This window comes from Eulemur rufifrons, chromosome 7 (genome assembly GCF_041146395.1).
Source record: "Eulemur rufifrons isolate Redbay chromosome 7, OSU_ERuf_1, whole genome shotgun sequence".
NCBI classification, from domain to species: Eukaryota; Metazoa; Chordata; class Mammalia; order Primates; family Lemuridae; genus Eulemur; species Eulemur rufifrons.
Window position 1 is genome coordinate 76,987,249 of NC_090989.1, and position 17,555 is coordinate 77,004,803.

General features: G+C 42.8%; 1 protein-coding gene across 1 annotated transcript; it reads right to left on the bottom strand.

The window, feature by feature from the left end:
* Positions 1–5,377: 5,377 nt before the first annotated feature.
* On the bottom strand, positions 5,378–13,999 carry LOC138387971 (fetuin-B-like). The gene is made up of 3 exons (XM_069475229.1): positions 13,583–13,999; positions 13,125–13,235; positions 5,378–5,924 (listed from the first exon to the last, which is right to left on the bottom strand). Exons 1-3 carry the CDS (start codon positions 13,805–13,807, stop codon positions 5,547–5,549), a joined length of 714 nt encoding a protein of 237 aa, XP_069331330.1. The 5' UTR covers positions 13,808–13,999; the 3' UTR covers positions 5,378–5,546.
* Positions 14,000–17,555: the final 3,556 nt, after the last annotated feature.

Here is a 17,555-nt window from a genome sequence, read left to right on the forward strand (position 1 = left end):
AGCTTCATATTAGAATCACTTGAGAAGCTTTAAAAAATCCTGATGTCTAGGACTCCCTCCAGCACAACTCAATCAGAATCTTTGAGGGTGGACCCAGATATCGGTAGTTTTAAAACTCCAGGTAATTCCAATGTGTACAGCCTAGGTTGAGAACTACTGAATCTCTAGACATAACTGAAGGGAGGGAAAGAATTTGAAGACAGAGAGAAAAGGGGCGAGGTATATGAAAAGTAGACCTCCTTTCTGAGAGTCACAGATTGGGTTCATAAGTGCTAAAAATGGAAGAAACAAGTTTTGAATAATGTTTGAAACTGAACTTTTAATATCAACACAACTGGCTTTTAAACACCCAAGTGGGACCACTCTATGTAACTTAGAATGACAGGAATAGGTATGGACTCTGGTCAAGGTGTTGTTTAGAGGTTCCAACCCAGTGGGGCAGAGGAAAAGCTATTGATTAAAACAAAAACTGTTTTATGTTTCAATGAGTTGAGCTCCTTATTTAAGCCCTTCTATTATTGCTATATTGGCTGCACCAGTATGGGGTGCCCTGGGTGAACCAAATGCTGGTGTAGAGAAAGGGATGGGAATGTTGAGGGGCTGGGAAGAGGCACCAAGAACAGTAGTATACTTTTCCTACAGTGCTGTTTTGCCGAGACCATGGGCACCAAGCCATGTATCCTCTTCTTTTTGCTTTCCTGAATCTTAAGACAGCTACAGTGCTAATGATGCCATTCTCGTAACCTGGGAGCTTCAGGTGAAATGTCTGAGGGAGCACATTAAGGATGCTGGGATGCTGATGGTTGGGAGGAGGCAGACAATGGGGAGTAGGAGAGATATTGTGTCCTGAGGAACTGTCTGATGATCTAGGAAGTGACATTCTGCTTTGAGGAAGGTCCCTGGACAGTCTGGAACCAGTGAATGGCCTCAGATGTGAAATCAAGATGGGAGCCGTGACTGTTCATGGATGGTATCGGGGGCAGACTGGAGTGGGCAGACTTCAAGTTCTCATTCCAGCATTCAGGTTCTTTCTGGCTGTCTTGACCATACTATCAGAAAAAGGCAGCCAACAGAATTTTTATTCTTTAAAGCTTTTTGACTCATAATAGAACATATGCTCTTTGCAAAAAATATAGAAAATATAAAATGTGTAAAGAAAATTCACCCCTAATTCCACCATCATGAGAAAAATCCAATATTATAATATATTAATATAATTTCTTCATAGACTTTTTTCTATTTGAATATATGTAATATATATGTTTTGCATAATTGGAATTATTCTGTACAGACAGTTGTTTTTTCCCCTCCACTGTGGTTGAATATTTATGTACTTACAACCTTCATTTTCTCAAGTCTTAATGAAACCATGTAAGCTTTATAAGTGGTGTTTTTGGTTTTTTTATAAGATTTTAAAAATTTGGATTATTTTAATTATATGTTTTTTACTCCTAAACATAACCTCTGCACAAAGTGAAAAAACAAGCAAACATGATATTGTAAAATAAAATTATTCTTTTTCCCATCGCTCATATCCCAAACCCTTTCCCAAGGGAAGAACTTTTAACAATTCCTTGTTATATGTGGTTTAAATATTATATTTTCCCTTAAGGTTATACTGTGAGGACTATCTCAGATTATTAAATATTCTTCAGAAAGATTATTTTGAAATTATGTGATATTGTATGTTAAATGTGTGTTAATGTATTTAACGTTCCCCTATTTTTGGCCATGTGTGTTATTTCCCATTATTTGTTCTTATACATCATGCTGCAGGGGACAGCATTGTAAATCTCTGATTATTTCTTTGAGAATCACTAGATTAGTTGAAAGAATTTTTTATAACATTGAGGTTTTTCTTTTGTTTTTATTTTTATCCTTTGTTTTTATTATTTATTAATCTTACTAATACATTTAATATAACATTCAGTTTTTTTAAATAGGAGTCACTTTTTAAAGAAGTTGTTTCCATTTTTATCAAGCTTACTGTATCTATTTTGTTAATTTACATTTAAAAATAGGAATTATATTTTATATTTATATTGATTAATTAATATTTATATAAATATGTTTATTAATTAATATATAAATATAACATAAATTTATATTTATATTATGTTTTCGGGTCACAGTAAGATGGAGTGGAAAGTACAGAGAGTTCCTGTACACCCCCTACCCCTGCTCCCCACACCACAGCATCCCCCACTACAACTTTTGAACCAGAGTGGCATATTTGTTACAGTCGATGTACTACTTATAATGACACAGCATTATTACCTAAAGGCCATAGCTTATATTAGGGTTCACTTTTAAGGCACATTCTATGGGGCTTTTTTTGTTTTGTTTTGTTTTTTTGAGACAGAGTCTCACTTTGTTGCCCAGGCTAGAGTGCCATCACGTCAGCCTAGCTCACAGCAACCTCAAACTCCTGGGCTCAAGCAATCCTCCTGCCTCAGCCTCCCGAGTAGCTGGGACTACAGGCATGTGCCACCATGCCCGGCTAATTTCTTCTATATATGTTATTAGTTGTCCAGCTAATTTCTTTATATTTTTTAGTAGAGACAGGGTCTCACTCTTGCTCAGGCTGGTCTTGAACTCCTGAGCTCAAACAATCCTCCCTCCTCGGCCTCCCAGAGTGCTAGGATTACAGGCGTGAGCCACCGCACCCGGCCCTATTTTATGGGTTTTGACAAATGTATAAATGACATGTGTCCACCATTGTAGTATTATACAGAATGGTTTCACTGCCCTAAAAATCCTCTGTTCTCCACCTATTCACCCCTCTCTCCTTGCTAACCCCTGGAAACCACTGAGCTTTTTACTATCTTCCTTATTATGCCTTCTCCAAAATGTCATATAGTTGGAATCATAGAGTATGTAGTTTTTTAAGATCATCTTCTTTCACTTAGTGATATGCATTTAAGTTTCTTCCATGTCTGTTCATGAGTTGATGTCTCATTTCTTTTTAGTGCCAAATAATATTTCATTGTCTGGATGTACCACAGTTTATCCACTCAACTACTGAAGGATAATCTTCATTGCTTCCAAGTTTTGGCAATTATGAGTAGATCTACTATAAACATTCACTCCTGGGTTTTTGTGTAGACATAGTTTTCAACTCATTTGCATAAATACCAAAGAGTGTGATTGCTGGATCATATGGTAAGAGTATGTTTACCATATAGTAAGAGTTTTATGAGAAACTGCAAAATTGCCTTTCAAAGTGGCTGTACCATTTTTCATTCCCATCAACAAGGAATGAGAGGTTTTTTTTTTGCTACACATCCTTGTCAGCATTTGGTGTTGTTAGTGTTTGAAATTTTGGTCATGGTAACAGATATGTGGTAGTATCTCATTGTTGCTATAATTTGCATTACCTTGATGACATAAGAAGTTCAGCGTCTTTGTATATGCTTATTTGCCATCTCTATATATTTTTGGCGAGGTTCAGATCTTTTGACCATTTTTTAAATTGGGTTCCCCGTTTTCTTATTATTGAAAATGTCACTTTTAAACATTCACCAGAGATAACCTTAATACCATAAAACTAGAAATGTACAACTCCTGAAGTTTCAGCATACAAGATTAGTGTCTAACACTGATTACTTGAACACAAGGAACTTAAACCAATAATGACTGCAGCATTTTGAGATGATTGACAAGGTCATGGATTAGCTTGCCTTCACGGAGTTTGCGGAGCAAGAAAAGATCAAGGACTGAAGGCCAGAGAAACAGCATCAAAGGGGTGAGGCAGAGGAACCCAAGGTGGGGTCTGAGGGAGAGTGGTGAGAACCGTAGGAGAAAAACCTGGAGGATGTAGGACAAAAGTGTACTTGAGACAGTTTGAAGAGCGAGCAAAGGTTAGCATTGCCAGATACTTGAAAGAGTGTAAGTAAATGTGAACAGAATTGCTTCCTTTGAATTCAAAATAAGGAGGTCATTAGAGAACACCAAGTCAGTGGGTTATGGAAAAAGGGATGAATTCACATTGCACTGACCTGAGGAATGGGTAGGTGGTGAGGAAGTGGCAAGCACTGGGACAATCCATGCTTTAGCCACACAGAGTCAAGGTCCTTCCCTACCATTTTTCAGTACAGAGGGTGGCGTAGACCTCCCTTGGGGAAATCCCACTTGGGGCTTGTGATGGTTTTTCTCTTTGCCCCAGGTCCATCCTTGGGCCTTCTCTGCCAGGCCCTGTCTCCCAGGCTGACTCCAGGGGTTGAACAATCCAGGCTGCCCTGCTGCCTAGTTTACTGTGGAGTTCAAAGAGCCAATGGGAAGAGGAGAATAGAAGGAGGCAGGAGGGGAGGAGAGGGCAGGGTGCTCCCCTCCCTCAGGGCAGTCCTCCCCTGGAGCAGCCCCTCAGGGGCAGCTCACTCTGGGCTGGGGAGCCCACCCCCTCCTCCTGCTCAGCCTGGCTGGTGAAGGCTGCCTGCTGTCACTATTGTCCAGGTGCCTCAGCATCCCTTGTCATTCCCTTGGCCTGGCCCACAAGGCTTCAGGAAAGGCCCCTTCTCCAAAGTCTTTTCAGTGGAGCCATCTGAGTATGGTTGTGCTTCTTTCCAGACCCCGACTGAAACAGGGGTAAAACCCCACATTACCCTCCCACATAATCATTTTCCCTTCCCATGGGAAGCAGATAAGAGTGGTGGAATGTGAGTACTGTTTACTTCTCTTATGCAAGGTACGCCAAGGCCTCTTCTAGGAACAAGTGCCAGGATAGAGGACAACAGCTATATTTGCAAATTCTCTGTCCAAATGTCAAAAGTACTATCTGGGTGTGTGTGTGTGTGTGTGTGTGTGTGTGTGTGTATGTAAACACATGTATATTTCTAATTGAGGGGAAATTTGTCCTACAGAGAAGACGATGATTGACTGTGATAATGGGACGTCTACTGTCTGTCCTGAGAGAAATTGTGACAATGATCAGTGTAGCACTGAGAACTGCTGTGGTCTGGTGCCCCCACAGTGCCCAGCACCGGCCACAGGCACATGACTCTGCCCTGTGCCCCACCTCTCAGTGAGTTGCCCCCTGCTGAGACCCAGAGCCCTTCAGACAGATGCAAAGGGGTGGTGGGCTGGAGATGGTGTGGGCAGCCCCCAGCGAATACCTGACATGTAACTGAAGGGGATGCAGACAGTGACCCCTGCTGGGTCTCAGGTTCTCTTATCTCTTGGTATTAGGGAAAGTATCTTTCCTCATGGAATGCCTAGTCCTGGGATTTGAGCTGCTGAAAGATAAAAGTCTTTGTAAGTGAGTGGTTGGCGACACAAGAGGTGCATCTCTCCATGGCATGAGACATGAGACGGGGGTCAGTTTAGAGGGGACGCAGCCCCGGGTACAGCCCTGTGCACAGTGTAGAGTGCAGCCCACATGGAGGGTTGAGGCTCTTTATTTCCATTCCCAGACAACATGTTGGAACCCAGAAGAGTGAAAAAGATGTCCTTCATTAGCCACTCTCTACATTTGGACTCCCTGTCTCTGTCCCCACCACCTGTCATCTCATGCAGGGCACCACACTCCCATGGAACCCTCTGTGTGACTCTCATGGTGGGAGGACAAGAGCGCTGGCCTCCTGGGCTGGTCCTGGGCACTCGGCAGAGCGTTGTTCTTCTCTGGGGAAAGGCAGGACAACCAGCTTCTCCTCCATAGGTCCCAGGAAGAGGAAGGAGACATCCAGGGTTTCTCCCTGGGGGTCTGTGGTTAGATCCAGCTGCACAGGGAAGGCCTCCTGAGGGCCCTTTTCCTGGGAATTCTTGGGCTTTTCATCGTCTAAGTTGGGAAGGTATTGGACAGATCCTCTTGGCTCGATTTTGTAGGGGGAGACAGTGAGGGTTGTGTGTTTCTGCAGAGGCTCTTGCCTATTGGGGAGGCTCTCAGAATCCCAGTTAATAGCAGAATTTTCACCTCCGGGAACCAGAGTCTGAAATAAAAACATTTTTCAAATGCAGAGTTTCATAGGGAGAGCCCTGCCATGCCTGGTACTAGACTAAGTTGGTCTGTGCCTTCCGAGGGAATGTTTCAAAGGGAGACCAGGTAAGAGGGATGGGACTCCTGGTGAAAGGGTTAAAAACAAAACAGACAAGGGCCAGGGGGAACCAAGATCTGTGGAAACTTGACTGGAGGTCTCACAAGTGTCATAACTAGTTAGGTGGCCTGTCCACTCGCCCTCTCCACTATACCAGGCTGCTTATAGTCAGTGCTTAACATGCTGGAGAGGACTTGAATGCTTCCATGGGAACGTGTTCTCCCTAGAGTTCCAGTTAAAGCTCTTTTGGGACCCTGAACTTAGTGCCCATAGGGTTGACCTAAAGGGCTCTTGCTTTATTCTGCATGACTGTGCTCTGGCCCAAAGAAAGCATGACAGTCTTTTGGGTCTTTTGTCAGCCACCGAGTGGAGATGGCTTGCAGCAGTGTGGGCAGGAGGAGAGTCTGGGACTTGGAAAGAAAAGAGGAAGTGGGACTGGGGCAGCTAAAACATAGACAATAATTTTTTCTTTCCAGGAATCCTACCCAAATGATCGAAAAATGGCTGTGGTTCAAAGATTTTGCAAGACACTGAGACAAACTTCTTCATCCCTCCTGTACTCAGAGAGGCTTTGCGAAAACCAAAAGGCTGAAGTTTAAAAAAAACATAATTTCACATGATTATTGAGGTTCACCATCACCCTGGTAGGTGAAAAAGTTGCTTTGCAGGGTGTAGACACACTGTCCCCGGCATGTTTTTCACTCCTTCAATACATCGGGCAGTCACTATCGCTGTCCTCTCTACAACACTCCCACCCTCCCTCCCCGTCACTATCTAGACTAGACACAAGTACTTCCCAGGATGGAGAATTCACTCCACCATGGGAGAACTCTTATGTTTACAAAATGATTTGATTGCATTACACCGAAAACTATCTTATATAACATCCACCTCTTGCTCCTGATTCTACATTTGGCGTCTGCAGAAAAATTGATTGATTGTTTTACACAACAGCCTTTTATAACTCTGAAGACAGTTTGAACTTCCTTTTCTTCAGTTAGAACCATTTTCAGGTTTTTTAATTCTTATTTATTTAAAAATAAACTAATTTAAAAGTAATAAGTGTTTAATGTAGAAAATATAGGGATATAAACAAAAAAGAAGAAAAAAAATCATCCAAAATTGTATCACCCAATGATAGCTATACTTAATATTTTTATTTATGTTTTTTGTCTTTTTTCTATGTCTTTATTTATTTTTCTTCTACAGAAATGATATTGTATCACATTGGCTTATAAAACTTTTTTCATTTAATATATTGTAAAAACATTTCCATGTCTTTAAATATTCTGTGATCTTTTTAAGTGCTACCTAAAATTCCATCCTGTAAATGTACCATCATTTATTTAAACAATCTTTATTGTCCTTTTTTGAACATTAGGTTGTTTCTCTAATTATAAACAATTTTACAATAAACAGGCTTTCGGTGCACACGTGATTATTTTCACAAAATAAATTCCTAGGAGTGGGCTTGTTAGATTAAACCATATAAACATTGTCAAGTGTAACAGAATGTTGAATGGGCCTTCTGTTGCCTTAGAATTTTTACTAAAGCACCAAAGTTGAGAAAAACAAGTGATGAGTATTCTACAGTTAGTAGAGCTCCTAGGCACAGAACTTAATGAGAAGTGGCCAGACAGGGACTGCAACCATTTACCCAGATGATATAAAAAGATTAGGAACCCCTTCTAGTGGGAAAGTTCACTGCAATAGGGAATTCTTGGTGAATGGTGCTATAGATTTTCCTCTCTCTATCCCTTCACCAAGTCAAGGTGGTGGACTTTAAGAGATCCTCACAGAGAAATTCAGGATGTGGGCAAAGAGTAGACTTTGGCCAGTCCCTCCATGGATGGTGCGTATTAGCTGCTGAAACTGGCAGGCCCACCCAGTACTGACACCGGAACCAAGGCCAGCGAGACAGGTTGTGGGTGAGTTTGACATGTGTCCGCACACATGTCTGCTTCTCAGAGAATTCTGAAGGTGAGTGAGCAGGATGGCAGGATAAGGAGAAAGGGCAGAAGTGAGGCAATCTGTTCTCACTGTTTAAAATAGCGAGGATGTACGAGAGTTCTGTGAAGCGAGTGTCCTGGGTCCACGGGGCAGCCTGCAAATCCAGGGTGCACTTAATGGCCTTTTGAGGGTAGGAGCTGAGGGGACATGTGGTGGTGGGCCAATAGGCCAGGGAAGGACTTCCTGAAGGACCCACACCTGTGCCGCATTAGAGAGCCAGCACTGGAGACTGTCATGTAGAAGGCATCAGTGAGATGCCAGTGTTGTCCAAGAGAGAATGACTACAGCAGGACCAGTTATGTAAAAACGACCTGTGACCCTTTCTTTTAATCTCATCTCCTCCACATGAACCTGGAGGAACCAAAGTTACAGCAAGAGAGATTTTGGTTAGACGGAAGGAAGGAGAGAAAAAAGGAAGAAACAAACCTTGACACCTTCCCCATAGTGGGACCTCAGTCATAGGCCAATTTTACGCTGAAATGAGAGCACTTGTGAATTGTGTGTGAGATAGAAGTTCAGGTTTAGACTTGACCAAACTTCTTTTTTTTTTTTTTTTTTGAGACAGAGTCTCACTCTGTTGCCCAGGCTAGCGTGAGTGCCATGGCGTCAGCCTCGCTCACACCAACCTCAAACTCCTGGGCTCAAGCAATCCACCTGCCTCAGCCTCCCAAGTAGCTGGGGCTACAGGCATGCGCCACCATGCCCAGCTAATTTTTTCTATATATATATTTAGCTGTCTATATAATTTCTTTCTATTTTTAGTAGAGATGGGGTCTCGCTCTTGCTCAGGCTGGTCTCGAACTCCTGAGCTCAAACGATCTGCCCACTTCGGCCGCCCAGAGTGCTAGGATTACAGGCGTGAGCCACCGCGCCTGGCCGACTAAACTTCTTAATACCTAAACATGAATCTCAGTTGCTTAAATAACATTGTTCTCATAGATGAAAGTGACTGGGAAGCTATGAGATATGACCAAGAGGTTATTAAGAAGTGGGGAAGGGGAGCTGGGTGCGGTGGCTCATGCCTGTAATCCTAGCACTCTGGGAGGCCAAGGCAGGATGATTGCTTGAGGTCAGGAGTTAAAGACCAGCCTGAGCAAGAGTGAGACCCCACCTCTACTAAAAATAATGCACCTAGTCCCAGCTATTTGGGAGGCTGAGGCAGGAGGATTGCTTGAGCCCAGGAGTTTGAGGTTGCAGTGAGCTATGATAACACCACTGCACTCTACTTGGGGCAACAGAGCAAGACCCTGTCTCAAAAAAAAGAAAAGAAAGGAAAAGAAAAGAAAAGAAAAGAGAAAGTGGGGAAGGAAGATCCATCCCATAGAGAAGGTTTGAAGGCTGTTTTTTCATGATTCCGAGAATGAGGTCAGAATATGCAATAAATCAGTTTTGTAAGGATTTTCATGTGTATTGTCCAATTGCCTGCCAAAAGCTTGTGCCAGTTTATACCTCCAAGAATGTTCTAGATAGTGTCCAGGTCCTCTCCCCATCTGGGGTACATTCCTATGAATGAATGCCAATTTTGACTTTATCCTGTTCAAAGGGGTCTCGTGGAATAGGACAATATGCTGTACTGCAGGTATAATCCCGTCTGTTCAGATCAAAGCAGGGCATTGCATAAATACTCTCTTTACTTTTACTGCCTCGTATGACCACATTTTTGCAACTGTATCACATTGCAGAAGGAAATTGATTTAGGCTCAAAATTGATTAGAGTTACATAAAGTCAAGTGTTACACATCCTACCACTATGTTTCCCTTTTCACAGTTGGGCAACAGATTAAGTCTGAACTTGAACTTATCCCTCTTACCTGGTACACCTTCACATTGCATCACCTGCTGAACCCTCCAATCAGACCAAACTTTGAAGTGTCAGTCTCTTCCCCTCCTGCGTTTCAGTCATAAGGTCACACGCTATCAAGAGAACTTCTTTTATTTATTTATTTATTTATTTATTTATTTTAGAGACAGGGTCTTGCTCTGTAGCCCAGGCTGGAGTGCAGTGGCCTGACCATGGCTCACTGCAACATCCAACTCCCAGCCTCAAGCAATCCTCCTGCCTCAGCTTCCAAAGGTGCTGGGATTACAGGCATGAGCCACTGCACCCAGCCTAAGAAAACTTCTTAAGACAGTGGTGTTGAGACATCTTGATCTTCTGCATGTCACATCCTCTTTAGCAGGTGTGCCATGTGCCGCAATCCTACCAAAATATCGAGTGCCTTCCTTCCTCCATTTACACTCTTTCTGCATCTTCAATTGCTCTCCTCTTTCTGACCCTTAGCCTTCCTTCAAGGCCCAGGTGAAGAGTTACCTTTTATTCCCTGACCAACACAGATTATCTCCGCTTATAACCTTGTATTATTGGTTACTATGATATCATGTGTTTTGGCCTTTAGAATATACCACAGAGACTGTCCAGTAGCATTGCACCTGGGCCTGACTCATGCCAACCACACTGCAAGCTTCTTGAGGAAGATGTACAACACCTAGAATGTTGTACAATCAACAAGTATTAACAGATGATCTATAACACATTGCTCGGACATGTGAAGACATTCAGGAACACTTACATGAGAGTAGAGGGGCTGATGTAGGCAGTTGCTGGCAGCAGATCTAGCCTGGGATATGGTACATGGTGACTCTTCAAACATACCACAGAGGAGTCAGGGCTAGATATCTACTAGTATGAGACAAGAGTTGAGAAATAAAACCAAATCTTTCCATGTGGAGGCAACAGAAACATATATCATCAGAGTCATTGCCAACACATGTATCCTCTTGCCCTGTAAATCCCCATGATGGTCAGACCATGTATTATGACTTTGTAATTTAGAGAATATAACCACGAGACTTTTCTACTTAAGGATTTGAGTGGGTCCTAAACTCCTTCCTTAGTGAGTTTTTTTCCTAATGTAGAATTGTAGTTTTAGATTAATTTTTCTCCATATGAAAAAGTCATCAACATAATCCAAATGAGCCCCCATTTTCCCTTATCCATAAAACTCAACATCCACTCCAGGCTTCACATGGAGTAAAAGTTGTCCTGCTGAGTGGTCTATGATAATGGAGCAGAAACGGTGAATTTGCGAAGAATCCCCCAAGGAGACTGGGAGTCCATTTCTCTTCCTGCCCTAAGGTTGAGGAAGTAAAATGGAGTCACTTCACTCTCATAGAAATGTCACAGAATAACTCAGAAGCTGAAACATGATTGAATGTGCATCAGGTCTACCAAAGTAGGGAAAGTAGAGAAAGGCTCTTGGGTTCTAAGCAGAAGGAGTGCCTTGACATTCTCTCAGCTTAGGAATCTACAGCAATGGTTATGAGACACACTGTCTAACTGGCTTGTGCATTTTAGTCTTACCTGGCTAGAAGCCCTTGTGATTTCGAGGAGAGAATACTGCTTCGAGGTGCTCTCATTGTTGTATTTTGCAAGAGACTTGGTAGCAGCTTCCAAAACATGGGGATCTGAAGAATCAGTGGGTCTGGGGCCTGGGCAGTGTAGGCACGTACCAAGAATCTTTCTACGATGCCAATGTTGATGCCAATGAGACCAGTTTCAAAATTATTGATTTTCAAGCCTATAAATTATATGACCGTAGCAGAGGCAAAAATGGAACAAAAAGATAATACTCAGTGTTGACAAGGATGAAGTAAGGAAGACATTTTCTAGAAAGGAAGTGAACTGTTGGTAGTGAGTGTTCTGTAATGAGCATGTGTTAGTTTCATAATTTAAGCAGAAAGCAAAGCAAGATAATTTTCACCTCACACACATTTACTTATTCTGAGAATGTTGTTCAAAGATATGTAATAGAGTATATTGAATAGGTTCTTCCCTCTTAACTAGCTGAATATCTCATCATTGACTCTGTAACTGAATGTCGTAGAAGGCTGGATTTCATTACTGCCACGTTTTGTTCACTTTTCAGTCCGTAACACCTAACACCCAACACCTACATTTCCCAGCCTCCCTCACAGTTGCTGTGACTGTATAACTGTGTTCTAACCACAGGAACCTGAGTAGACGTGACGTGTCATCACTTCCAGGTCTGGCCCATAAAGATCTTCCAAGTTCTTACTATTCTCTAAGCTCTTTCTGTTTCTATAGCTTGGTGCAGATGAACATGGTGACCATGGAAGTCACGAGTTGAAGCCAGCAGCGTCTGGCGCCTCAGTGTGGAATGAATCTGGGTCTCCACATCATTCCTGGAGAAACCCACACACCTCCCGACCCCAATCAGGAGCTTCCATTTTGAACTTCACATGAGTGAGACCTAAACTTCTGTCATGTTAGAGTCTGTATTCACTTTTTAGTGTCTTTGTTATAGCAGCTAGTGTTACCTTTACAAATATAATTTACAACAAGGTAAATAGATCATGTGCTTTTCAAAACCAGTTAGGTGTAGTTTTACAAATTTGGGGAAATGATTTAAAAAGATATCTTGATCCAACTGTTTACTTCTAAACATGTATATCATTCACTCTACTGGATTCATAAAGTTTCACATCAGCCAATGAAAATATTCCAAGAATAACCGAAAATCAAATGAAAGCTGACTAAATGATTTTCAAGCATCTTCTGTAGTCATCCTGAAAGGATAGATTCCATAATTTAAGGAAGGTATTTCTCTTTACACGACACACTTTTGAGCTCCCATATTGTAACTTATTCTCCCAAGCCTCATTAAAATAAAACAAAACATACCAAAACAGATCTCTCTCCATTGCTTCTGCAGTCTCCCTTAAACACACATCTGGAGCTTTGATTCCTTTCTCACAATTAAAACACTGGTGTAAGCCTACAGAGGATCTTGGAAGCATAAAAGATGTATGTATTCACTATAGAATTTTTGGTAACTTTGCAATTCTGGTCTCCCTGACCACATATTGATACTTCTGGAAACACATCTGTTGTATAAAACTTTGTTCTGTCCACAAGCCTTAGAATAAGCATGTGGGCACCTGCCAGGACATTATAAAGAGGGACATGTAAAAGATGGCAGACCTTGAGCATCTTCACCCTGCAGAAAGAGGGCTCCTGGTTGCTTTCCCTAGAGCCCTTACCAGTTTATGAAAACAAGCACTCACCGATTCATGCAAGAACCTCAACCCACAGTCCTTCCACGCCTTCTTGCTGAGCACATGGCAGTCGGTCTCTAACACATCCAGTGTGAGATAGAACAGAGATCCCAGGCCATCCTGTGGAAAGGGATAGAAAAATGCACCACATCCCACAGGAAGCACAAACCCATAAAGACTGCACAAAGAAGTCTCTGCTTTATGGGAGACCCAGGGGGTGGGGATTATGCACATGGCCTATAAATCACTGAAGTCTAGACAAGAGTCAGAGTGGGCTCACAGTTAGCACTTGTTCCTAATAGCAATAAGAGCATTGCAGCACAGCCTGGCCGAGGAGAGCAGAGTGTTCTCAGAAAACTTTCCAATTTGGAAAGCACCTGCCAACATGTGTCTCTGAGTTTCCTGCTCACCCTGACCAGTCTCTGCAGCTTGTCCAAATGCTTGCCCCAGAGGGGACCATCACTTGCCTGTCTGTGTTCCCAGGCATTGCTCACGCGGTTGAGGCTCAGCACGTAGCCATCCTTTCTGTCTCTGTTGATGTCCTGCAGGGCAAAGCCCGCGACTGCCAGCACATCTGAGTCATTGCAGCCCCGGGAGAGCAGAGGCGAGGGGCCCAGGGCCTGCTGGAGCAGAGACACAGCCCCACAGCACAGGGCCAGGGTGCAGAGCGCCAAGGGTAGGAGCAGGCCCATTCTGTGGGGAACAAGGCACAGGATGGGTCAGTGTGTGGAGCTGCAGGGACTGCCCAGCTGGTGGGGCTCTTTAAGGCACTCTTGAGGTGAGTTTTGCAATTGCAGTCTGAGTGGCTGACCAGGGTATCCAGAGTTGAAACTCTGTCCCATCTTATCGTGTTGAATTCCAAACGTCGATTTCCCTGAATCAGTACTTTGGGTAGGATTTGCCAGTGTTTGTAACCTTAGATCCCTGAGCAATGTTATATTCATGTGTGCATGTAAACAAGTTTGTTTCCCAAACTTTTCCCAAGAAATCATAACAAACATTTGGTCAAGGCTCTGATGATTGGATTCTGGTTTGTGTCCAGGTCCCCTCCTGAATCAGAATATGGAAGACTGTCACCTCCCCATCTCCACTAGCAGATTCCCTGCAGAGATCTCCTTGGCCACACTAATACAGTAGTTACCTCAGACAAGAGCACGAGGTCCCGGGTCCCAGTGGCGCTTGGTGGGTTCACACTTCCAGTTGGACCTTGTGTGTTCCATGTTCTTGTTAGATCAGGAAGGTGGTTTCTCAGTCACCTCACAGAAGCACAGGTATGACTCCTTCAGCACTTCGGCCATCTGGGTAGAAAGTGTTCTATTTAACCTCAGTTAGGTTATTTTTAAAACAAATGTATTTTTAAAGAAATATTTAATGAGACATAAAAGTTCTGTAATCAAGCTGCAAATCTACTTTCCTGTGTGGAAGCAAACTGTTTAAGAGACTCTATCTTAAGAAGACCCAACCTTCTGTTTTTTGGAAGAGAATAATTATGGGCGGATGGGCTGGAGCACCAGAGGCACACTGGTTAGGACTCCTGCCTTTCACTTTCAGCTTGTTTGGATCAAAGAAAGTTCTACTGGTTGGGGCTGCACAAACAAGGTAACACTCATGGCATTTCTCAGATGCAGTTTCTCATGAGAGAGGACCATGACTGGAGTGAAACCTCTAGTCCAATACGTCACATAAGATATTCCATGGAACACTAATCTCAGGAGACACTCTCCACTCTCCCTACCCTCCCACCCATCCCCAAGTCTTCTGGTATCAAAGCTGTGTAGGAACTGCTCTGTTTATACCCTGCTTGCAGAGTCTCTGTACACCAACATATTAAAGGTTCTCAGGAGCTCTGAAAAAACTTGCATTCCCCTCCATCTCCCATATCTATTTGACCACAAGAATGACTTTTTTCTTACTAATACATACTAATGACGCATGAAATGCAGTTGAAATGTGTTTAAATATAATTTTTAAAAGCTGTGCTAATAAAGTTATCTGGGAAATTGTTCAGAGGTACTGAAGATTTTGACTCACTGTGGAGCTATTCAAAAGAGATTGAAAGACATTTTCATTCAGTCCAAACAGAAATCCAGGTGCAAGTTGTGGCTTAACACAGTGAGGCATTGCTTAGTGTTTCTAAAATGCCACATGTGCTCCAATTTTCAATTCAACTTAAATATGATGAGTGGAATAGTACAAAATCTGGCCAAAATGTTGATAAGGGATTTGCACCAAATGGGAATGGGGGAAAGCTATTGGCACAAAACACAAACCGTTCCTTGTTTCAATGAGTTGTGATCGTCAATTAAGCCTTTAAATTCCTGCTATATGCTGGGCTAGAGTGCCATGGCGTCAGCCTAGCTCACAGCAACCTCAAACTCCTGGGCTCAAGCGATCCTCCTGCCTCAGCCTCCCGGGTAGCTGGGACTACAGGCATGCGCCACCATGCCCGGCTAATTTCTTTCTATTTTTAGTAGAGAAAGGGTCTTGGTCTTGCTCTTGCTCAGGCTGATCTCGAACTCCTGAGCTCAAGCAATCCTCCCCCCTTGGCCTCCCAGAGTGCTAGGATTACAGGCGTGAGCCATCACGCCTGGCCTCATATGTGGCTACTGAGTACTTGAAACTTGGCTAGTGCTACTAAAGAAATGAGTTTTAAATTAATTAAGTTTAAATTTAAAAGCCACATGTGCTTAGTGGCTACCATATTGGACAGCAAAGCCTAAACAAAGAAAAAGAGTTTATTTGAAAAATAAAAATTAATAGGTAAAATCAAAATGGGACCTTACCAAATTTAAATCAGGTATTAGCAATAGGGCCTCTTCCCTCCACCATCCTGACAAATGTGTTGTTTCAAAACACGAAACAGTGGTGCTATAGCACCTCTTGTATTTTCCTGGATAGAGCTGGAGCCCATTCTACTAAGTGAAGTATCCCAAGAATGGAAAAATAAACACCACATATACTCACCATCAAATTGGTTTCACTGATCAGCACCTAAGAGCACATTTAGGAATAACATTAATTGGGTGTCGGGCAGATGTGGCCAGGGGAGGGGATGGGAGTAAACACACATAATGAGTAAGATGCGCACTGTCTAGGGGATGGACACACTTGAAGCTCTGATTTGGGGCAGGGGAAAGGGCAATATACCTAACCTAAACTTTTGTACCCCCATAATATGCTGAAATAAAAAAAAAACATGATGCTAAAAAAAATAAACCATAAAAAGAATAAATAAATTCCTGCTATATGGACTGTGAACCACTTGGCAGGTCCAAGCTGTTCACAGGGTGCCATGGGTCCCTCTTGGGCAGCCAGGGCTAGGAGCTGAGCCCAAGCTGACATGAGGGAAATGCTGAGGCCGTGGGAAGGGGCACCAGCATGAGCACAGGCTTTTCCTACAGTGCTGCTATGTGGATACCCACTGAGGTCATGTGTCCTCTTCCTCTTGTTTTATGCAATCTTAGAGACAGATTCAGTGTTTGTGATGTCCTTTCAGTGAGATGGCTCAGCGGCAAGGGCTGGGATGGTGAGGGGCTTGGAGAGGCAGAATGATGGTGAGCTGGCATCCTGCCTTTGGAACTTGTTTAGTGTTCTAAGAAGCTTACTTTCGTAGCTTGCTTTAAGGATACTTACTTATTAAATATTAATGCTTAAAATCACAGCTGTGGCACTAATATAATTCCAGCTGTTACAGCTAGTTCCTAATAATGGAATTGGAGGATCCATCAACTTACAGTTGGCCTGAGGCCAAGGGACTGGATTTGGGCTTCCCACATCCCTGCTGCCTCTGGCCTGTGGGTCCTCAGCCTTGGGGCTCCTTGTGTGGGGTCCAGACATTTGATGCCACAGAGACTGTGGTGGTGAGAGGCTTCCTAAAGGCATGAAGCCTGGGCTGGTACTTGGATGGCATGTGGGAACCTGGGAGTGAACATTTATTGAGTTCCTGCTGTGGCCATTCTATCAATAGCTTTTGCATGTCTTGATAGTTTATACCTTTGCATTGCTTAGTGGTATTGTATGGCAATAATGCACCACAGTTTGTTTAACCACGAACCTGTTGAAGGGTATCTGTGTTGTTTCCAGTTGTAGAGTATTATGAATAAAGCTGCCATGAACATTTGTTTACATGTTTTTGTTTAAACATAAGTTTTCATTTGTCTGGGATAAATGTCCAAGAATACTATTGCTGGGTCATGTGGTAAGTGCATGTTTCTTTTTATAAGAAACTGTCAAGCTATTTTCCAGAGCGGCTGCGCCATCTAGCTTCTCAGCATCCTTGTCAGCATTTGGTATTAACACTATTTTTTATTTTAGCAATTCTAATAGTAGAGTGATAGCTCATTGTGATTTTAATTTTCATTTCCTTGATGGCTACTGAAGAAGAGAAAACGGAGAAGAGATCTGAAGGGGGATGGGCTGAGAGGTAGCCGGAGAACCTAG

What these genes read in the sequence shown, in the direction of transcription:
- LOC138387971 (XM_069475229.1), bottom strand. Translation starts at nt 13,807, where the DNA reads ATGGGCCTGCTCCTACCCTTGGCGCTCTGCACCCTGGCCCTGTGCTGT. An exon ending in ATGCCTGGGAACACAGACAG is followed by an intron (nt 13,236 to 13,582) that starts GCAAGTGATGGT and finishes CCCTTTCCACAG; the next exon opens with GATGGCCTGGGATCTCTGTT. An exon ending in TGAGGTTCTTGCATGAATCG is followed by an intron (nt 5,925 to 13,124) that starts GTGAGTGCTTGT and finishes TTTTTATTTCAG; the next exon opens with ACTCTGGTTCCCGGAGGTGA.